Raw genomic sequence first — 23974 nt, 5'->3', positions numbered from 1 at the left:
AGACTAAGACATACCAGGATCAGAGAATGAGTCTTATGAACCCAACATTTAGTAGCTAAATTTTCAATTCTGTCACACAGTCTTCCTCAGCAGAGGGAGTTTGCCCAGTTGTCATGGAATTGCTGACGTTAAATCTCTCTGATCACATAAATGATTCCTTGTCCATGTTGGCTTAAAAACTGAGATTGGTGGATATTCATTCTTGAACTTGTAAAAATCAGCTGACAAAACAATCTTACCGCATGGTCCATTTATCCATGTTATTAAACTGGTATTGTTATTTTACAGTAAGCTGATTTCACACTGCCAGATTTCTGCCTTTAAGATTGGGAAGAAAAAAATCCCAAACTTTTATGAGAAAAGAACAATGTTTTTCTCTGGGAAGTTCTGAGCAGTCATGGGAGGTATTTACTATTTGTAGTTATGCAAAAAGCATTAAAACATGCACAACCGGTGATATGGTCGTGTGGCAGAGCTGTTATGTTGCTTCACAACTGGTGCCAAAAGGTGTTTTTATGTTGTTGGTTTAAAATCGTGTGCCTTTAAGAGACTGTGGTGAGTGATATGACATTAATATTAGGGGTTTACAATAGAACTAGTTCAACACTTTCCACAGGTGCTGCCATAGACTGTATGGGTGCTGCCCAGAGTTATCTCATGAGCACATGTAGCCGTTTATACTTGTGATTTTAGCTGTTTGAGTGCTGGATGAGAACAGTTTACAGTGACTCAATGATCAAAACTGTTTCTTATCTCATCATATATCCAGGGTACTGATAATGTTTTCATCATTTTAGGCACTGCCAGGACTGAAAGACATTTTGGTTTAGTACATTCTGTGTTCCTGGATAAAACTCAGCTTTCACCACAAGAGGGCAGTGGTTGCACTTTTTGTACACGGGACAGCCACAGTCTTTGCCACAGAGTGCAAATGAGGCCAAGGAAGGAATCAGATCAGATTCTAATCTCAAAGTCTGTGTTGCTATAGCTGGACAGTCTACTAACCCTGTTTAATGGCAACAAATGCCACGAATGCTCAGAAATTAAGCCAGCTATTGTGAGGACCATTGGGAAAAACTGATTCCCTGCTTAATCAGATAGTGTTTGACAGGGGCCTAAACTTCCTCTCTGCAATTAGCAGCTAAAATACACAAGCATAGCAAGAACTAGTACAGTTAAGAGTCTGACTGTTAGACAGAAATTTGGCTGCAGCAGGTTATCTCCTCAGTGTGCCCTAAGGTGTTAAAAGAAGAAGTGGCTCCCTGCCTATATTATAAAGAGTAAGCATGTCAACTAAAGAATGTTTGCAGAACTCATACAAGACTGATGAAATAAACATAGATTTACAAGTTGATGACATATATTCAAAATGTTTTGAGCTGCCAAAACATGTTGTCGTTAGAGAAACATCCCTACAATTTGAAACATACTTTATTCAACATGTATTCTTGGTTTTCCCACAAAACTATATTAGTCCTGTATTTTTTTCCTGCATACTACTCTGTTGGGATGTAATAGTACACCTTCATTTATAAAAGGCCTGAAAGACCAGAAATGTCAATGTAAGTTCTATATTAAGTCCCACAGTATAAATAGGAAAGATATGTTTTTAAGAGACACCGGTCATTATACTCTAGACTGGAGTTTTTTTCTTTGGTTAATCCATCAAACACATTTTGTTTGTTCAGTTACAAAACGTGTATACACACGTGCAGGAATAATGTTTTTTTTGTTTTTTTTTTTGGTGTCTGATATTTATTAAACTTATGCTCAACATTGTACTGTGTAATATTATGGACCTAAAATGCCTTTCATAGTCATGAGGTGTATCTCATACTTTTATTTCATTGTACTTTGATTTTTAGTTGGTTGAGACTGACCTAACTGCAGGCAAACTTTCTTGAAACTATAACAATAATAATAATAATAATAATAATAATAATAATAATAATAATACAGCAGCAGTGATTAGTGATATAACTATGCCTGTAACAGTCCAGCTAGTGCTATCATAATATTTGCCAAATCCTATATTCTCTTCTAAGCCAGTCAGAGGGCACACACTGTTGAACAATCCTTCTATTTGATAATAAGAACTGTCAACAGTTTTTTCATTTGAATCCTAATCCATATCTGGACTGAAAATACACACAGACAGATAATAATGATACATATGTAGAAGATTTATTTTTTATTTAAAGTTGTACAGCAGTGTGTGATTTGTTCAAAAATGTCATATCTTGCAATGTTAAGATATTCTTAAAAACCCGGATTCTCATCCCACTGTTGTCTTTTATTTTACTTCTCTGTTTTAATGTATCACTGTATTTTATGTAGCTATGTAATGTAAGTAAATGATCTAATTAGAAGATGATGGTGTGATACAGGTGTGCTTACACTCTTACCTTGACCTATAGGAGACCATCTAAGGTGGTGGTAGGCTGATTTTGCTGCCCCCAGTGTCAGACTGTCACATTATTTTCACTACATGATTATTGTGGCCAAAAGAATTCACAGTAATGATATTATCCCTATCCCTAACCCTTAGCTATAAAATTTAAATAAATAAATAAATAATCAGTCAAACTCATCTTTAACGTTGTTTATTAAACTCATCTAAGAGTGTAGGGAGGTGTGGAGAGACTTTGTAACCATAACTGTACAAAATCAACAAAATGTACAAAAAGAACAATTACACTTAACGGACAGTGAAAAAGCAATCAAATAAACAAAAGACCCACAAGGCCCAACATCTGCCATCATGATATCATCATATGTGTATTATTAACACGATGTCACTATTTAATGTCAGTCTTTATGCTCAGCTAATTGCTTCATGGCTGTAGCTTAGTATTCACTGGGCAGACATGAGAGTGGCATGGATCCTCTCATATCTCTAAATGTCAGTCTTTTAAGGATGCCCGTGTGTCTCTTGGGGGTTAGTCTGTATCTGCGTTACGAATGCTTAACATTTTGAGAAAGATGGATTGACACACAATGGGGATAAGACATCGAAGTGTGTGTGTGTGGGGGGAGTGTGTGTGTGTGTGTGTTGGGGGGGGGGGGTCCAGCTCCCGCACACAGGACTCCTGGCTACGCCCCTGACCAGCGGCAGTCATATCAGAGATGTGAGAGGGGAAGGGAGCACAAAGAGGGAAGGGAAGGAGGGAGAAGACAGGGGAGGAGGAGATCTGCGCAAACTCCGCCTCCCGTCTCGGATCCTCTCGCATTCCTTATTCACGGGCTCTCACGTTGAGGACAGAGAGAGAAAGGGGAGAAACAAGAAGAAGGGCACACGAAGACGAAGAAGAAGAAGACGAAGAAGAAGAAGAGGAAGAAGAAGGGGAGCAGCAAAACGACCATGGCAATATCCGAAACGTCTCAGCTTGAGATAGTGTCCGATCCCAGCGCACCTCTACCCCCGTCGACCACGGCACGGAGCACGCAGTCGCACAATAGACAGAGTCCAGATGAATGAGGGCGATACCTGGGCCGCGGGCAAAATGAGGGTCATCTTCATCCAAAACGCCGGTTTCGTCGCAGCTTTCTCGCCTTTCAGATGTGAGTCGGTGATGTTGGCAGCGTTTCGGGTGACAGATGATGTGAACGAGCTAGAATTAACCACAGCCAGATCATGCCAGTCAACCGAGGAGTGAGGAGATCAGAGCCAGTTTATTTAGGCATCTTTCTTTTAGTGGACTAGAGCTTGCACACATATTATAGCCAGTATATCATTTTTAAATCGAAAGCGTGTTCAGCTTCCGACATGCAGCCTGCTGTCGAAATCTGAATACATCTTTTTCATGACAATATTGGCACTAGAATTAATGTTTTATCCAGTGATACGGGACTATGTATCAGGTTATTATAGACCGATGATGTCCTTTTAGACTTTTTGTGCTTAATCTGTTAGTAGATTGATTATATATCGATAATAACATGAATAGGTAGGGGGAGAAATCTCGTCGCTTTGATCAAAGCCAACTGATCAACCAAGACAATCCGGAAATGTTAGTTTCCACGTTATAATATGACTAGCAAGCTACACGTTATTCCTTGTAATTTATTTATTTATTATTACTATTATTAGGCCTATAAGTATTATATTATCAATTTGTTTTAAGTAGGTAGTCTGAAATATTTAACAGCGGGAAGGTTGTTAAGACACTCCCCTAGTGAGATGGAAACCGCTTATTTATCGCCCCACCGCGGGGCAACCTGTCCCGGGGGCCAGAGGGGCCAAACCTCAGCGGGCGAACCGGCGGGGGGTGACCTCTCCCGCACTCCTCCGGCTTCATCACTGCCTGCCGGCAACTCAGCCGAAGAGACCCCGGCAAGCAGCGATGGACGAAGAAACTCGGGCGTGAAGAAACACCACCACAAGCACAACCTGAAGCACCGCTACGAGCTGCTGGAGACGCTGGGGAGAGGCGCCTATGGCAAAGTCAAGAAGGCCATTGAGCGGCACTCCGGCAGAGAGGTGAGCAAAACATCTGTTTTGATTCTCTGATGCTTCTGATTATATGCATACTTGTGTAATGTCCTTCAGTAGCCACTGCAAACGACAGAGGCGTGTGCAAGTCCTTCCTCAGCTGGGAATCCCCCCCCATGCTTAAAAGGGCCCATGGGGCCAGGGAGTTGTGGCTGCGCACGCCTTGTCCTAAGCAGGGGCACACGACCGGATGCTGGAGAGCAAATCCGGCTACTGACTGACTGATGCCACTTCAGTGACCCCAGTGAGCATCATGAAAACCATCTAACATACTCCCAGTCCCCGCCCGCATGTTCTGTTTAGTATCTTTTCATTGTTTCAGGCCTGGAGCTTGTCCTTTTGGTTTTGTTCGTATTTGACAGTGAGTGCGGTCATGAGTCAGCCCACCACTTTCTCTTTCTTTATGAACAACAAGTTATTGGCTGACTTTGTCACAGTAAACCCACCATCTGCTGCTATGTCCTTGCAGATCTGCAGATCTTTCCAAAATATGTCCACGTGTGGCAAAATTTGACCCCTGTGTCCATCCTGGCAGGACATGGGGAACTTTCCATGTGCAGAAAATGCCAGGGGAGATCTTGGTATAGGTCAACAATGTCCCCCAGTGGTTTCATAGCTTCATAGCTCCTGGCAAATGCATGCTTGATAGGGGGACCATAAACCCTCCTGTGGCGTTTACTCTCTCTTGGCCTGCCCCACTTGGCACCTTGTCCTTTCTTTAGTACGTGTCTCTGTTCATTATTGCCATGGCAGTAACTCTAATGTGAAGCATTTTACTTTCACTTCCACTGTAAAATTGCACAATTCATACATGCTGGATGGGTCAAAGTGTCCTAATTTGACATGAGGGAGAGTGAGATACTGTTTCCCTAAGATAACTCCAGCTGGCTCCAAGTGTTGGCTGTAGATGATTCATTGGAGACTTTTTTTAAAAGGAGTTTGAGACAGGTCTACTGTACATTTGCTTACATTTGTAATGTTTCTAAAAGCGTGCAATAAAGCAAACCTTGTTAATACTGACATACAAATACTTCTTTGTCAGTACTCAGTGGCCTAATGCCTTCCATTCTCCTGGTATCTGCAGTACTCCTCTCAGCATAGTTTTCAGACTTAAAATAAGAGGTCAGGAAAGTATAGGTCTTCCTCGGATCACTGTGTTTCATGTGGGAGTTTGTATATCTTAGGGAAGTCCTTGGAGTAGCAGCACCTACTACCAGCCACCTCACGGGCCACGTGTGTCTGGCACTGCGATGCTAGAGTTTACTTGACCCCTGACCCAGAGGAAGTCCCTTGTGTCCATATGGCAGATAGAGCGGCGTGGTGAGGCTGTTATGCAATCAGCTGCGACTCCCTGTCCCGATTACTGGTTTGTTCCACAAACCAAATGAGAAGAGCAGAAATAGCTCGGTGTGGACACAGACTGAGGAAGTTCTGTGTGTGACTGTGTGTGCACATGTGTGGAATGAACTGAAGGCACTTGAGGAAGATTGATTATATGTACACACACATTCAGCGTGTCAACGAAAGTGGAACTGAGTGACTGTCCGCTTTAATCTGGGAAGCCATACGTTGTACGTCTTGGCAGCCCAGCACATTATATGAAGTGCAGTTGATCATAGAGATCATCGTGGGGATATGTGACACATGCACAGGGTCATGTGTTTGTTCATGCCTCCAGAAGATGTGTTTCATGTTTGTATACTCGCGAGAGAGATAGAGAGAGACAGTGTGTGTCTTAATGTATTATTTGCTATCTAGATGACTATAGTGAAAAGGTTGTGGTGACAGCCAGGCCTAAAATGGGCAGTGACACATGAAAGGCCATCCACAGCAGGAAATGAGATTGGAGGGGAAGGTTAATATCCTGTGTGTGTGGGGTGGGGGGGGTCATCACAGACAGGAGGGGGTGGACAGTTAGCACAGAGACACAGGGAAGTCCATCACTATAACAAGAGAGGGAGGGCCTCAGTTAAAGGGGTTACAGAGTCATATTAATATGAGCTTAAAGCACCAGATTACATCATTCCTCAACAATGGATTCACTGGAGAGTTATGCGAGAGGCGAAAACACTGACATTCCTCTGCTATATGTGGTGCTGTTGATGAGGTATTATGAATCCGGGCTGTGTTTGAGAATATAGTTCTCTGGAAAAGTCCCCCCCCCCCCCCCCCCCCCCCCCGCCCCCACCCCACCCCCTAACTCCGACTCAGGCACACAGTCAACACAACAGATGATCGTGATCTTTAGAAAACGCAGGGACGGGTGAGCTTGTGATGAATACTTCATCTATTTTAATGGCCTGAGAAAGTGCAGGAAGATGTCAGGCTCCACTGAAGCGAAACATGGACTTTCACTTCAAACAAGCTCTGTTGCGAACAAGAGGGTGGGGTATGTGAATGGGTGGATGGGTGGGGGGGGCAGATGAGACCTGCCCCATACCTGGCAGGGGCCAACGTGGGCAGTAGTGCGGGGCCTGTTTACTGTGAGTGACAGTAATAGGGATCCACTTAAGGACAAGCGTAGCTGTGTCAGCCAGCCAGGCCAGCTGGCAAGTGGCTGATCTGCAGTCCTGTTTAATGATCCACATCTGGGTCGGGGCAGGGGAACATGAGGAGATACACAAGAGATACCTGGCTTTTTGTTCTCAAGCCCAGTGTGGGAGAGCTGGCTCAGACAGTGAGTTAGCATACAGTGTGGAATTAAGATCATGGCTGTGAAAGATTGATTAGTATCCTTTTTAGGAGTAGAGACCATTTTAGTTTTAGGCAGCAGTCATACCGAAACATCTGACTTGCCTTTACGTGTGACCTTTATAGGTCATTTCTCAGTTGTAGCCTAAATTAATGAATTACTGAATTCAGTAGATGCAGGACGACTCACAGTCTGCTTCACTGATAAACACGCAACTGAACAAAGTTAGCCACATTTTGGGGATCAGTAATAAAATCTTGATGATTCTGATGAGGTAAAGGAAAACATCGGTGTTAAGACACAAACAACTTTTACCAATTACAGACACAGCATGTGGACCCCCTGGACCCCGGCTGGTTTATTATGGTATCATTTCTTTAAATTCTATGTAATCAAGGCATGCTCTGGAAGGGAACTATTCCGGTTTGGGGTTATTTTTATTGATGTACACGGTAATTAGCTTGGCACTCGCTACTGCCTGTGGTTTCTGCTGCATGGAATAAAGCTGGGCTCCTCAGAAAACACAGCTTAGCTAGGAAAGGACAAAAGTTTAAACTAACAGAATTTAGAGTGAACAGACTCTATACAGGCCGGATCAAAGCAAACCCAGGACTCAATCCAGAATGTTTAGGCTACAATTACAGTGACATGTGCTACACTGTGTACTCTCGATTGGTTTATTTGGAGAAGGCCGCTAACCTCTCATTTAAGGAGTGTATAGGCTAGAGGTTTGAATGCATCCAGTTGTGGTTGACTCTTACCCCGGTGGCATTGCCATGACAGTGAAAAATTGTCAGATCAAGTGTATTTGTTGAATCTCCTGCAGCAGACCCATTTCAAGGCAAGTAGACTGACTCGCTTCCTCAACCCCGTCTCATTCTCCTGATCCTGCCATGGAACTCCCAGCAGGCCAGATTTTCAGGCTATTACAAAAGTAGGCCATTAGCTGTTCTTCATCAGAATGACTAAAAATAAGAGAGCAGTCAGTGATTTAGTGTCCTCTCAAGGACTTTTTGACAGTGGAGGACACACAGCTGTGTATGTTAATACTGACATTTGATTTATGGAGGAGCACTCTGAGGTCAGCGGCCTCCCTGCCTTCCTCCAGAAATCATGAACATTCAATACCTCGCTCACCTCTTTTTCATGATCCTCATGGTCCTCACCGGCTCTATGGATGGCAGTGTTGGTCAGTCATTCAGTTGGTCCACCACTTTGGTGCAGACTGAAATATCTCTCTACATTTGAATGGATTGACATGAAATCGTGTGCATTCATCCATATTGTCCAGAAGATGAGGCCTACTTCCTCTTGTCCCACCACGAGGGTCACTTTTGTGGTTCTGACTGAAATGGCTTCACAACTGCAGAAGGATTGCCATGGAATTTGGTACAGACATTAATGGCTCCCACTGGATGAATTGCAGTGATGTAGGTATTACGCTAACTTCACCATCATCGGGCCAAAACACTTGGCTTTATGACCCAGTACCATCAGTCTCAGGTGTACTTTGTGTCAAGCAAATGTTAGCATGTTAGCACATTAAAGTAAAACAGTGACTATGGTAAACGTTATACCCGCTAAACATGCTCACATTAGCATTTAGCACAAAGCACCTGTGTGCTTGCATGGCTGCAGAATCATAGTCTTGTTTTCTAACAACAGCTGCACCCAGGTAGACAGTTGCTACGGAAACCACCATGTGAATTTGTCCTTCTGATCTCTCGTGGAGAGAAGGGTTGGGGGCTCAGATCATAGGTCCAGCCCAAACACTGACTAATACCTGGTTAAATGCAGGCTCTTGCCCTGAAAGACTACAAAGCAAGCCTCCATTATAGCACCACGTGTCCCGGTTGTTTTTTTCTCCTTCATTTGGCTTCATGCAGAAAGGAGGAGGCTGACTAAATTACATAGGGTGAGACTAAGATGATACCTCTACTTGCTTGACTCATCTAACTGTCATGTCAGCGAGGCTTGGTGATGAGGTCAAAGGTTTCTGTACAGGCCCTAGGACTCCTGAGAGCGGGGAGGTAAATGAGGTTGAGCGAAGTACACAGAGTTTATTAGAGAAAGAGATGAAGCAATAGACACAGACAGACATCACATGGCGTGCAGTATGTGCTCTGCAAGAGCCATGTGCATTTTAAAGTTCACTGATAAGATAGTGTCTTTTTTTTTGGTCATTTAACAATTGTTTTTTTAAGCTGTTACACATGATGCACCTAAGCTGTCTATTACTTTGAAATCTAACTTTTATGTCGCTTTAAGTCATCTGATCAAAGTGTGTTCTTCTGTTTCCAGGTGGCTATCAAGTCCATTCGGAAGGAGAAGATCAAGGATGAACAGGACATGGTTCACATCCGCCGAGAGATTGAGATCATGTCATCCCTCCGCCACCCACACATCATCTCTATATATGAAGGTGAGGGTCTGCTGCACGTCTGTCATTACACACACACACACACACACATACACGCGACAAATCATACACATTTGTTTGACTGGAACACGCAAAAAACACACATGTCCAAAACTCACCCCTCCCTCAGCTCATTCAGCACTTGTGGCTGAGCTTCAGGATTGTCATGTTATGACATGCAGATGTCATAATAAGACCTGGACTACAGCTCTGGGATGTTATTCATCTTCTCTGCTCCGTCTGGCCGCCTGGGCCAGTAAAAGTCTGGATGGCTTTTGAATGTGTGTGTGTGTGTGTGTGTGTGTGTGTGTGTGTGTGTGCGCGTGTGTGGGTGCGTGTGTGCACATGTACATTTGTGTGTATAAGAGGGGTGGTATTCCAAGGGATTGCCTCTCCCACATCTAAGAGGTCTCATCCCATCTCTTGTCTTCTCTGGTCTTGATCTCAGGGCCAGACATCTGCTGATACTTAGAGACAACTGCAGCTGGGAACCAGACTGTGTGTGTGTGTGTGTGTGTGTGTGTGTGTATTTGAACATATGCGTGTCTGCACGTGTGTCTTGAATATTTGTGTCTATGCATGTGCCTGTGAGCATGGTTGTGTGTGTGTGTGTGTGTGTGTGTGCGTGTGTGTGTGTGTGCATAGCAAGGGAGACACTGGATTGACCCCAGTCACCCAGGCCTGCACCCTGGCTGACTCCAGTCCAGTGCTATGCAGAAGGAGGAAAGGCCTTAAGCCCTCCCTGGAGCCACGTCAACATATATCTACCCCAGGAAGCAGCTCTCTAAATATCAAAGCCTTCAAGTCAGGCATAAACAGCACATACTTACTCTTTGGGACCTCCTTTTTTGATATGAGCCCTTTTGAATGACCTTAACCTGACTGGAAGAAAACATAGAGTGGAAAGGCTGAACAATTCCCACTGAACTTTTTCAACATATTGCTTGCAATTAATCATGTCTTATAACATAGTCTGGGCCTATGTGCAAGCTATTAAAGTCACAAGGCGCTGCAGTGCGAGTCGGTTTCATATGATTTGTGACGCGTGACTATTTTTATGCCTGTGTCAACAAAGCAACAGATTCAATGCCCTTTTCAGGATAGCTCCCCCAGCACAATGGCAGCAGGTTGTGTGCCACTGCCCAAACTGGCTTACCCACTGTCCTTTGTTCCGTTTCAAAGTCCCCAGGTTGTTATCAGCAATGTGTATATGTGACAAACATCGCTATTTGTCATGGGAACGTGCCAGTAGTCAGCTGGAGGGCTCAAGTGCAGCTGGGTTTTATGCATTTTGTAGGAGAATGATTAAAAGTACACCCAGCTTTATGAACTCCGAGAAGCCTGCGTGGTGTTCCTGTGTGTGCTGCCGTCCTTTATAAGCAGCATACTCCACCAACATACTCAACCAGACTCATTGCTCTCACTCTTTGGTGTTTCTCCTCAAACCTAGTGTTTACTGTTGTGGCCTGGCCTCCACCCAGCCTTGCTTTAGAGATATATAGGAGGCCCAGAGATTTGTGTATCCGGCAACACCCTCTTCTCCAGCCCCTGCCTACTGCCTTGTGTGAAGCAAAGCTGATCCAGATGTGTGTGAGGATTGATTTTTACCACTCCCTCACATTCTGCATCCATCAGCATGCTGTGCGGGGCATTTAAAAGTGGATTTTGCTCTTCACTCCTCAGGCATAACTATATACTCTAGTGCCCCTCTTTTAAAAGAAACAGTCAACCTCGAAGAATGTGTAAATGCACAAATTGATAACTGTTGCTAGCATGTCCACATTTATAGAGACTTCAGTAGAGCTCAGTCTGACAAGGCAGAGAAAAAAATTAAAGGAATAGTTTGACGTAATTGTGAGAGTTAGATGAGCTGAACTCGTAACCCTCTGTAAAAACAGAACTTGTTCCAGCCTTCTCATCTAATTCTTGACAAACAAAAACCAAATAAGTGTATTTCCCAAAATGTTGAATTGTTCCTTTAGGAGTGAAAAGGGAACTGAGGAGGACATATAAAGTTAGAACAGACATAAAGCCAACCACCCTGCTGTGAATAAAGAGCCACAGCTTTTATTGTACTCCTTATACTGCATTCTCTCAAGGTGACACACACCTAGATAGTAAGTCTAAGTCTGAAGATCTGTTGTAATGGTAGCTCAGTGCAGTAAATAAGACCAGGGCAGGGAAAACAGGGAACTATTATTAAAGCATTTAAATACATCAAACCCAAAAACTGTGCATCAGTGATAGTCCACAACTCTTCAGTATTACACTTTGTAATTATACTCTGCTCCTTGCCTCCTAAACAAGCTTTCAACAGCGGTCTATCATCAGCGCAGGCAACAGGACAATAGGTGCTAATTAGTCAGATGTGAGGGCCTGACCTGTGAACAAAGCCCAGTGAGTGACAGCAGGGCTGTAGCAGCGGCTGGCGTACCCAACGGGCTGTAACAAACCGAAGTTATGTAAGCCAGGTAATTACTTCAACACCAGGGGTCAAAGGTAAATGGGAGTGCAAGCTGAGAATTGGCTCTCCAAGCACAACCCCTCCACGGATCACTGCGAATGTCACCCCAGGTCACCACTCCGTCCACCAATCAGATGGCCGGATCAGCTCTGCCCTCCCGAGTGCTTGGCTTAGATCCCGTCTGTTACTTCCCGAGCGGCCAGACAGTCACAATCAGGGAGCATTACCATCACTCAGCGACTGTGTGTTTTTGTAGAGGATTATATCTTTAAATGGACCCTAGTAAGGGAGGGGGGGGGGGGGGGGGGGGGGGTGAGGAAAGTAGTGTGACAAACTATGAAGGTGCTCACTCAAGGGTGCAGAAAGCAGAGGCCCTCACCCCGGTGACCCTGCTGTGTGGGAAAATGAACCCACACAACACGGAGCAACATGGCCGACTCTGTTGTTGTCATCTCCTCAGTATTCCCCTGGTCTTTTTCTCCCTCCTTCCCTCTCTCTCTCTCTGCCTGACCATTTTCATTCCCTTCATGCCAATGCACTGGAAGAGAAGTAAGTTGCCAAGCTGAAATTATACACCAGAAGGCTAAATACTGACACAGAATGATATGTTTGGTGAGCTGCAGTGGGCTAGAAATGCATTACAGTAATACGACTGTAATAACATTGCTGTCCCTCCGGTCACCAGATGTGCACTGAGTCACCGTCTTCATTCAAGTGACACTGTTAAACACAAAAATGTATCTTAATCATGCTGCCTGAAGCTAAATGATCTGGGTCTGTTGCCTGTTCTGTTCTTGTTATTCATTTATTATGTCAGGTGTAAAAGCTAGCTTAGATGCTAGCTAGCTAGTCACTACTTTGACTTTAAGGAGCAAACATGAACAAGACGAGAGAACAGTGGACAAGAAAAGTACTTGGTTTTCATTGTCATTTACACACAAGAATACATGGGAGTGTTAGTGATAATAAAAAGAGGCTGAGTGAGTATCGTGTTACAGTTTGTGATAATGAGCCCACGCCTGCTGCAAAGAGGGGAAGTTCCACTGTGTTGCCACAATTAAGCGTTGCTGTAATTTATGTGATAGTTTCCCCATCAGATGGACACGGATAGTAGTCAGTAGGGCAGATAGGAATGTGGGAGTGTGTTGTGAAATGTGGTGACATGATGCAAAGTCAAACTGGGATGTGTCCAGGGCTTTTTGCTTGACGCTGTGGTGAATCCTCTGCGATGCTAACTCTTGCTCTCTTCGTCCTGGTTCCTGTTATCTTTTCTCTGTTTTCGCTGCTCTCCACTCGCTCTGGTCTCGGAGGAGTGGGCTTGATTGAGTTAACAGCCCCTCCCGGCAATGTTGTGAAGGAGCCAGACACATGAGGTGGGGTTTGGGTGATGTAACCCTGGGAGAAGTGTGGAGATGTAATATGCTCCTCGGGAATTTGGATCCCTGCTCCAAAACTGAAGGGGGGGGGGGCTGCTTTACTCCGCATTTTACATAACAATGTGCATTTGTGATTTTAACATGATAGAATGAACCTGGAACGACTTAGAAGTTGTCCTCCCACCTCTCCTGTTGTTAAGACAGATGTATTTTCCTGAAAGTAGATGTCAACAGGCTACAAATTGTTTTCTTATCATTTCTCAGTGTTTGAGAACAAGGACAAGATTGTGATCGTGATGGAGTATGCCAGCAAGGGCGAGCTGTATGACTACATCAGCGAGCGCCGGCGCCTGAGCGAGCGAGAGACGCGACACTTCTTCAGACAGATAGTCTCCGCCGTGCACCACTGCCACAAGGTGAGAAAAGCCATACCGTACTATACAGAGAGGAAAAACACGCACACTCATTTTCTGGTCACCTTAAATCTGTCTTTGCTTCTCTCACGCACATCCAGACTTTGTTTTCCAGGCTTATTGTAACATTAACCATGCACCTCCACAGTCAGCCATATAGCCTGTTAATCTGCAGGCCCTACACAGTATGCTTATCTTGGCGCAGCGGTGTTAAGGAGTCATCTGTTTCTGAGTGAAGATGGAACACAGGCCAGTTTAATTCAGGCTTACGCTCTGATGTGCACCACAGTGCACCAAACAAGCTTTAATTCTGGCCTCATCTGTTGACACTCTAATTAATGTCCCAAGATACCCCCAAAGCTTTTCCGCAGAGATTTAGCTCCAGCCACGCCCATGTCAACCCCTGTTCCACACCTCACTAACTCCCATCAAAACCCCAAGGTCCCAGGGCTTGCTTGGATGGGCTCCCCTCTTGTCATACTCTTCCCAGCTAGAGATAGAGATGATGTCATTCTCCTCAGATAGGAGAGTCCCAGACAGCCATGAATGATGAATCATCACTACCATGCACTACCTCCCGCCGGGTGGGGTGGTGTGAGTCACTGACACAACAAGCAAGCAACCATTTCTTCATTGTATCCACCAATCAGGGTCATGTGAACATGAGTTCCCTGCCAGGCAATAACCAAAAGGAGATGCCATGCAGAGCGCAACCCTGGGGCTGGGGGTGGGGGTGAGGGGGGTGTTTGCTGGGTGAAGTCACTCCTCTGCATCTGAGCTGGGGTTCTGTCTGTCTGCATACCACATGTTAATTCCAAGGTTGTTTTTTTTTTTTGTTAAACCCAGGCATTAACAACATAGTTTTTCTTTTAACCCAAAGATGTTGTGAGAACATCATTCATACAGGGTGGTAATTACAGGCTCGTGTTTATGTGACACATGTGAGTTGATTTAAAAAAGAAAATCACAGCAGATGTCAGCATAAAGAGCCCAGAAGGGACAAGACCAATTAAAGGGAACTAGACCAACAGGCTGCCTTGATTTCCCCCGAGAGCCACAAGCTAGCATTGTCAGAGTAAATCATCTGTTAATACAAAGGACTGTTTATTACTTGGATCCATCTCTCATGAATAATACATCGATAGATAGATCAATCATTACTTTGTTTCTTCTCCGCATCTTTCAGAATGGAGTGGTGCACAGGGATCTGAAACTGGAAAATGTGCTACTGGATGAAAACTGTAATATTAAGGTAATTTTACCCCTTGATCTATGATGCGTTACCCACCGGACTGTAATACCTTCCCTCAAATGAACTTTGTATTATGAGGGATTAACAATCACGTGGCTAGTGTAAAATTCACACGTAGCCCTGTTTCCACAGATTGCTGACTTCGGGCTGTCAAACCTCTACCACAAGGACAAGCTGCTGCAAACCTTCTGTGGCAGCCCGCTCTACGCTTCACCAGAGATCGTCAATGGGAGACCGTACCGTGGCCCAGAGGTGAGAACCAGTGAACCAAACCATGACAATGACTGAAACCCCAACTGTTTGTGTGTGAACTTCATTTCCAGGACATGATTTCCCTTTATGTATCCATCATCATCATTATTAATGTGCTCTCTGGTTGTTCCGTTTGGTGTAACCCTCCTGTATCTCTCACCTTATATAGCTTTCATCATTGTTATCTCACTTGTGATTATCATCATCACATAGGCGGTACACAAAGTGGTGGGGAGGCTTTATTTTCTGCTTCTTTGATGGGATTACGCTTAGTTTCCAGTCAAAGGGAGGTCTCTCTTGAAACTCCACAGTGGGTCAGTTCAGATACTGTCTTCATCCCTCCCAGGTCCTCCCCTTCCCACAATGTCTGCATCCTTTGAAGTGAGGAACTGGAGGATAGTTCTTGCTCACTTTCTTTTCTGCTTAATGGGATAGGAATGAGCTCCACAGCCTCAAAAAGCTGCTCATGGTCAAAATCAAATAGTTTCGGTGAAAGAAAGAGTGAAAATGCCTCGCTAAAAGCCACTTAACTGGCAATTCCAGAGGCATTGGGCGTTGTCTCTAAAATTGCATCAGTTCCATAAAACAAAGCAGCAGAGGAGAAAAGTTGCATTTTTAGATATTCAAGTCCAACCGTTCAATTTAGTGTAATTCACTATAATTTACTCGAGAGTGCTAAAAACTACAGCAGTCCGATTGCAATCGAAATTACAGAACCCCAGATGGGGTGAGGCCACAAATTACAGCAAACACAGGCACAAAAATAGAACACAACAATAGTGCGTGCCCTGTCTCGCCCTCGGGAATGGACCAGTGGCAACAGGAGAGTGAAACATTCTTGATGTGGGTTTCAGAGCTGTAGAGGAAGCACACCAGCTCCCAAACTGGTCATATCTGATTTCCTCTTCCTAGACTATGTCTCAAAGCTTCAGCTACAGCCATCAGAGGCACATTCCTCAGGACATCTCATCCTCCCCTAACCACAGCCGACAAACACACACACACACACACATTTCCCTCTCTGTCACAGTCTCTCACCGACAAACACACACACACAGACGGGTCATCTGGTGATCACTGAATGGCAGCGTGTCTCCAGTAAGTCTTCAGGGGATCAGGATATCACAACTCGGCCATCTCAGCTGGACTCATTACACCCCTCCACTCCCACCACTCTCCCCTGTGGCTCTGCACCTCCTCATGCCCCAGACACAAAGTGTTATGTAACCGCTTACTTAGAAAGCCACATCAGGGGGGAGGGAGGGGGGTTATCTTTGTGGAAACAGGCTGTTTCCCTTCAGAGTACTGGCATTTGTCATTTGTCTCTTTAACAGAGATGCTGTTGTGTGATGTTAGTGTGAAGTGATTGGAGTGCTTATTAATGTCTATATAAATATTACTCAAAGGTCTTTTTAATGCATTGTATCACTAATTAAAACAGGACTGGGAATACTGGATTTTTATTTCTGCTCCATATCCATCACACCTCAGCTTTTTGTATTATCTGCTCGCTGAATGCAGTGTGTACATCTCATGAAGCAGGCAGTGTGTGTTCTGCGTATGACCCTATGAACTGGCTAATGACCGGGTTTTCGTTTTCACCAGGTGGACAGCTGGGCTCTGGGCGTGCTGTTGTATACCCTGGTCTACGGGACCATGCCTTTCGATGGGGGAGACCACAAGAACCTCATTCGCCAGATTAGCAACGGCGAGTACAAAGAGCCCACTCACTCAGGTACTGAAGGAACCTTTGCCTCTGTGTTTTTGTTATGATAGGAAGACACACTAGCCCTTTATAAAACAACATCATAAACTATACTCAGCAAATCCACTTCAGCTGGACTGTAAATAGATAGTAGACTTTTAAAGAAACATCTTATTTTGGTCCAGAAACTGTTGAATGGAATATGGAGCAGACTGCACTGAATGTACACACATAGTAGAATCTGCACAATCCATTATGTATGATGCTCAGTGCCCTTTTTGTCCAGACAGTGTAAATAATAATATCAATAATATCACCTAAGATACAAACCTGTTTTTGTACTCACACTTTTTTTGGATTAATCATTTATCTACCAACCAAATGATATAATAGGAAGTGGAAATGTAAGAATTACATTTAAAGTTAATTTTCCCTGCTTTCAAGCTATTGTTTTTCAGTTCTGCCATGTGTTGTGTTACTAACTGAGGATGCACTGTTTTGATTTGAACTGATACACTTTGTATGCACATGTGTCATCTTTGAATTTAGAGGGCCTCAGGCAGTGCTCACCCTCCACCTCTCCACTCAATACTCAGTATGCTCTTATCAACTAGATAACTTCCTCACGTTGACTGGTGTGCAGTATGAGACAGGTCACAGATCGTTCTTGTTCTGTCTCCTGCTAGATGCCCGTGGACTGATCCGCTGGATGCTGATGGTGAACCCTGAGCGCCGGGCCACAGTGGAGGACATAGCCAATCACTGGTGGGTAAACTGGGGCTGGAAGAACAGTGTGTGTGACTGCGAGACCCAACGTGACCACGGAGGGTCGCCCATGCTGGCCCGCTTCATCGACTGGCAGAACCGCACTGAGCCACGTGGTTCTGGAGCCAAAGCTGCAGCCATGCCCCAGCTGCTGCGCCAGAGGCCCAAAAAGTCCAAGAAGGAAAATGTCGAGGCAGGACAAACCCACTGTGGAGCAGAGGACAAGCCAGGTCTGAAGAGACCTAAGGGGATCCTGAAGACCAGGGTGACTGAGGAGCAGCAGTCTACCAGTCTGGAGGAAGTGGAGCTGGGCCAGGCAGCGCTGCCTCAACAGGCTGAAGGGGGAGAGGAGGCCGCAAGTCCAGATCGAGAGGAAGAGGAGCCGACTCTGGGAGGGGGCTCGCCAGCTAAGATGGTGCCGTCTCTGCCAAAGAAAGGCATCTTGAAGAACAACCAACAGCGGGAATCAGGGTACTACTCATCCCCGGAGCGCAGCGAGTCCTCCGAGCTTTTAGGGGGTGCCAGTATGTCTCTACTAGCCACCTCCCCGCCCAAGAGAGTGATGGGGAGAAAAGGCATCTTGAAGCGAAACGGCAAGTACTCCACCTACAGCGGGCCTCCCTCAGCGGCGGCAGTGGCTGGAGCTCTTGGTGAGCCTCCTCCATCGACTGACTCTGGTCTGTCCCGCAGTCAGAGTCGGCCTGTCAGTATAGTAGGGGAGGACAGCTCTGTCCTGTCCCTGTCGCCCAGCTCCCTCAGCGGGGCTGAGTGGCATCCCTCCACCCCCCACCTGCGCTCAAACATCAGGGCGTGTGTCTCGGCTGAAAACCTGCTGCAGCTCGCCAACTTCAAGGGCTTCCAGGCAGCCCCGCCGCTACAGGGACCCAAGTTCAGCCGCGGCCCCAAAACGAAAGGCTCCCCGGGGGACAATGGCAGCTTCTCCTTGCTGGGGGACCTGGAGGACATGACTCAGGTGTACCAGCAAGCCCTGGACATCAGCAGCAACCTCACCTAACAAATGGGTGGCAGAGAGAGAAGAAGCAGAGGGAATTAAACCTGACTGTGTGTGTGTGTATGTGTGTGCACAGATGTATATGGGTGGCATTAACGACCAGTGTGTTACTGGGATACACCTTTTTGAAAGTTGCAGCTTTTCAAATGGGACTGAAATCTTGATGGAAATGATATATATCTACACACACACACACACACACGCACACACAGATGTACACACTTAGGTGCACTTCTCTGGCCAGAGGAAATTCAGTTGGGGTTTTGTTAGCAGGAGAGAGAAAGAGCTGGCACGAGAGAATGCCACCCACTCTGCTTTCGTGGCCCGCCCATAGACTTTGCTGTGTTCAACATGTTTACATATTCAGCAAGAAGGCAAGTTAGAATCACAAACGCAGCAACCAGAAACTGGTTGGCTCTCCTTGTACACCACCCATTTTGAGTTTGAGTTTACAAAAGCACCTTAAAACTCACACAGAGCACATGCTTTTGTGATCTTTACTTCCTTTAGAAAAGAAACAAACCAGGGTCTTGTTCCAAATATAACTGACATTGCTGATTATTTATTAATATTTTTGTAGCTTTTAGTTTGAATTGCAAAACTGGTGGGCGCTGGCTGTTACTGGAAGAGTCCAAAGCTCCCTGTCTCCAACTCTTTGTGTGGAACTGACATATATAATTATGTTACTCAGTGATGAGAAACATATATATACTCAGCATATATAACTATGTCTGCACATGTAAAACATGCAGGCAATTATACCTTCATAAAAGCGTATGTCCTATATATGTGTATGATACTAGGGAATATGTAGGAAGTGCCTTTTTTGATTCATAATAAAAATTATGTATGTCATTTCCTTAAAGTGGAGGGAAAAGCCAGGCCAACCTGTCACCAGTTGTGCTTTTTTTTTTTTTATGTCATTTGTGAATGTGGAGAGACCCAGGGCCTCCAGCACACAGCTGACTAGCCTTACTTGTTTTGGGGTTCAAAGGTCAGTCTGAGACAGTTGAGATCAAACAGTCTCGTCTCCTCCCCCGTTCCTTCCACACGTAGAATCACACACAGATATGCCAACATCTACAGGCAGCCTTGTTAAGACCTCCTCTGTGTTTTTTGTCAGTGTCTAAGCCCATAGTTTGGTTTGTCAGCAGTTTAGGTGGCTTGGTTGAGCACAGATTTGCTGGCAGCACCAGAGGTCTGGAGGGACTCACCTAGTGGGACATTTATTGAAGGGAGATGGCGCAGACACCATCTCACAGTCCTGGAATGTGCCTGGCTCTTTTAACCTTGTTGTTTCACATTTACAGGTCTATCTGATTTTTTTTTTCTTTTACCAAAGACAAGTGAGGTGTTTTCCATTGTCAGACTGGTTAATATTTTTGCCCAAAGCTCTTCAAAAGAGCTAAGTAAGGCGGTTTGTTTTAGCCTGCTGATGACACAGCACATTCCTCAGACAGTGGCTGGAGACGTGTTGGTGCTAGAGATCTCTATCAACCCCAGCCCGACTCAGCGCAGGTGGGATCTGCGGTCCGTGCTGAGCCCTCCAGCTGTGTATACTAGTCCATTATTTCAACCAAGCACAATTAGCCAGCTATTGTTTTCATTTGTGAGTAAGAGAGAGAGGCCGCGCGTAGAGATTTAATAGCTAAAGGGAAAAGAAGAGTGTGAAAGAGTGATGCATGGAGATTAGAGAGGACTTCCCTGTAAAACACAGGGAAGGTCAAGGAGTTAGATTTATTTTATGGAAGGAATTGTAATGTAGGTTAGTGAAAGTAAAGAAGGTGAGTAGAAAGAGTAGATGGAAAGTTTTTGTTTTATACCAAAGATGCGATGAAGCTTTGATATGATTCAGGAGATTGAATAGGTCAGGGTCTAATGAGAGCCCTTCAGATTTTTCTTTGACGTGGGAATCCCCAATGGTGAATGAAATCATCCCCACACTGGCTTTAACTCGTTTGTTTTATTTTTTTTTCTCTCTCTCTTTTCAGGTTTTTATTTGAGATGCTGGAGGCTGTTGATACAGCTTGAGGGTCAGTGTGTGACTTATGTGTTCTGTATGGCCTTAGAGAGTGTGTTACACTTTTCAACAGCAGCGAAAAATGTGGGGAAACGGTGACTGACATCATCCAAAATATCAAATGATGTGGATGGAAAACCATGCAGTAGATGACCCCAAGGAAAAAGATCACGTGTTGAATGTTTTCAGTGGTCCGCTAGTGTGAAGGAAAGGTCCTGGGTACGGATTCAAATGAGAGACCCGCTGCGTATTATATTGCATTTTACTGCCTTTTGTATTGCATTTTATTGTCAACTGGATTTACAGTGAGAAAATTATACTATGTTAGTATTTTGTTTCATTATGCTTCTGTTTTTGATTTTCCAAAATATAAGAAACTTTATATTGCTTTATGTTATGGCAGAAAATACTTCCTTCCTCGAAGTATTAAAATTTCTCTCCAAAAAAAAAAGACAAATCTGAGTTTAAATTGGTGTAATCTCACACACCCCCTTCCCCGTTTTGGCTGTCCTTTGGGTTAGAGAAGCCCATTAGCAACCTCCAAATGGCAAAAAAAAAGAACTTGTATAAATTAAAATATTAATTGGGATAGGGAAAAATGCAAACATATGTACTAATATATTAACAACTGACCCTATGAAAATTGAATTTAGAATGGGAGTATGGGAGATCCAAAAATGCTGGAACAACATCAGGAGGAAAAGGAAATAAAGCAATGGAAAGAATCTGATGATGAAACTTCTAACTCTGCCAAACTGGAAATAACTGGTGCATATCTGTTAGTTAGCAGAAAGTCTAATCATAGGAAAACTTGACTGGATATTGTTATGACAATAATAATAAATTAGTATTATTATGTTATTTAAGTATTATTTTCGTTATGGCTCATTACTATGGTTGGCTTTTGTTGCCACAGTTTTTGGTTTTTTTGTCTGGCGATCCTGGACTGCCAAGGTGGATTAAGTTGCGTGCCTTTGGTATCTTTTATGAACTTTTTTTTTGTTCTTTTCTTTTCTTTTTTTTTTTTTGATAATGAAAATTATTATCAATGTGTTTTTATACTTGTATTTATTGGTGATCAAGCCATTTAATTTGTTGTCGGAGTGCTCCATGTTCATGCTTTGGCCTGCTTTGGACAGTGTGTTGTGTTCAGAAAGTAACGCACACAAAGATATCATGTATGTTCATTCAAAATAGAGTGGTATCATCTCATTGTGAAGGCAGTGCTCAAGCGTGTATTTTTAAGAGTAACAAATCAATAAGAGTTCCTCAAATCTTGTAAAATGTCTTAATTCATCCATTCGGGTGTATTTCTACTCAACACAATGCCTCTGTAGTACTGTATCAACTCAAATAAATGGATCTTGAAAGTTGCATGTGTTTGTTTTTATGTTTTGTGGTGTCTTTTTACTCTAAAGCTTTATAAGTCATGTAAGTGGAATAACTTTAAACTTTAACCAGGACAATCCCTTGACATGGGCAAAGAAAAAACAATAAATATCTAAGATAGGTATCAATGAGTCTCAGAGGGGATCACTGTGGAAGTGTATGACATTACAAACACCCCACCTACACAAAAAATAGGCCACTAGGCCAAGATTGTTATCTCTCACACACTATTGGCTACTTGCCTTTTCATTTATTTCCAGCTTGACTTCCAGCAGTCGCTTTAAACTTGGAAGATGTTCATATTATAAACTTTATTATTTGGAGAAGTTATTTCTGGTTTGATCCAGTGGTTGAACTGGATAAACAAACAGTCCCAGAGTTTGGGACAGAGCTTCTACTACTTTATCCACTGCTCCTCTTGCAGCAGGACACGTGTCAAACAAACTATAATTGGAAAGATGTCCTATTTTCTTTTCCCTTTTTTAAAAATGCGTGACCCAAAAACCTACATGGATGCATAAAGGAGGCCAGCAGTGCTGCTCCAGATTGCAGTGGTGTGCTTTTTTTCATCCTTAACTCTAATATAATCAATTAAATGTATTAATTGGGACAAAAGGTTAGAGTCAAAATGAGTATAGCTCACTTTGACTCACTTTGAAAGGATTTGTTAAAACCTTGGGCTCTGTTTAAAATAGAGAGCCAGCCTACCAACTACCAAGAGAAAGATCCAGTTTTGGGCACAGGAATTAGCCAATGTTTCCACACAGCCTCAGCTGCTGTCGTTAAAGTTAAATTAACTGGATGGATGTTAAAGTGATACTCCACCCAAATTCTATTTTTTAAGCATTAAAAGGCCATTCCCTGCGGGTTTGAGAGGTGCCTCTAAAATAGCATTGTTCCTCAGAGTGGTTCTGGACTGCTTGAATTCATGTCGGTTAACAATGAATTCCAATAGTAACCAGTTTTTACAGTGGAAACACAAATCAAAACACCAATAGAAAGATTTCTAATCACTTTTGCAGAGTAATCCACTTCTCCACTGACCGTTTCGTATGCTTGGTATGTTCCAAACATATCATATTTCTGCCCAAATGTGGTTAGGGGCAGAACTTTTATTTCGTTCTTCACATACAACCCTGTCAAGCTCATTAGTGGTCACACACACTGGTTAGTACACATTAAAGGTGCTCACCTCCTGCTCTTCCATTGGTCAGGAGAACTGATTGTCTTAATGTTGCCATTTTGTTTATTTTCTGACATGCCACTAAAGTGCAATAGAAAAAGGAGCCAAATTCAGGAAATTAGGCCTGTGACTGATGCAGAACGAAGGGGACGATGAAGGGCCAGGTGCTAAATGCACGCAAACAGAAATGCAGATCTGTGAGCTTGACAGAGCCGTATGTGTGAAGACTGAGATAGAATCAGTGCATTCAACCTTGCTTTGGCAAAAAAAATTAATGATTTAAACAAACTGAGTCTATGAATGAGCTGCAGAGTGAAGACATTTCTTTTATGGCCCTGCGTCCTCTTTCATCGCCAACTGCTTGGCGTTGGTTTCATTTGTTTTCGGTTAGAACATAAACACAGACAGAAAATGAACAAACATACTTAGCATGACAGCTTGACAACTTTCTCACTCTTGTGTCTCTTTCCTCCTCTCTTTCTTTTCCTCTCACAGATTAAAACCTACTGCCCTGGCGTTTGGTACCCATTCAATAGTCCT

At 43.9% G+C, this 23974-nt stretch overlaps 1 protein-coding gene across 1 annotated transcript; it reads left to right on the top strand.

The window, feature by feature from the left end:
- The first annotated feature begins 3161 nt into the window (after positions 1-3161).
- nuak1b (NUAK family, SNF1-like kinase, 1b) lies at positions 3162-22236 on the top strand. Its single transcript, XM_071493837.1, has 7 exons — positions 3162-4480; positions 9486-9606; positions 13708-13859; positions 15043-15108; positions 15241-15360; positions 16966-17095; positions 17752-22236. The coding sequence occupies exons 1-7, from the start codon at positions 4181-4183 to the stop codon at positions 18843-18845; spliced, it is 1983 nt and encodes a 660-aa protein (XP_071349938.1). The 5' UTR covers positions 3162-4180; the 3' UTR covers positions 18846-22236.
- Positions 22237-23974: the final 1738 nt, after the last annotated feature.

This window comes from Trachinotus anak, unplaced genomic scaffold (genome assembly GCF_046630095.1).
Source record: "Trachinotus anak isolate AG129_WGS33_773 ecotype Australia unplaced genomic scaffold, CSIRO_AGI_Tana_v1 ptg000002l, whole genome shotgun sequence".
NCBI classification, from domain to species: Eukaryota; Metazoa; Chordata; class Actinopteri; order Carangiformes; family Carangidae; genus Trachinotus; species Trachinotus anak.
This window is presented reverse-complemented; position numbering and strand designations above follow the sequence as displayed.

Bases quoted from the DNA above. Each gene is read 5' to 3' on its own strand.
- nuak1b (XM_071493837.1), top strand. From the start codon at position 4,181: ATGGAAACCGCTTATTTATCGCCCCACCGCGGGGCAACCTGTCCCGGG. The intron at 15,361-16,965 runs GTGAGAACCAGT...CGTTTTCACCAG, and splicing joins GACCGTACCGTGGCCCAGAG to GTGGACAGCTGGGCTCTGGG. The intron at 17,096-17,751 runs GTACTGAAGGAA...GTCTCCTGCTAG, and splicing joins CAAAGAGCCCACTCACTCAG to ATGCCCGTGGACTGATCCGC.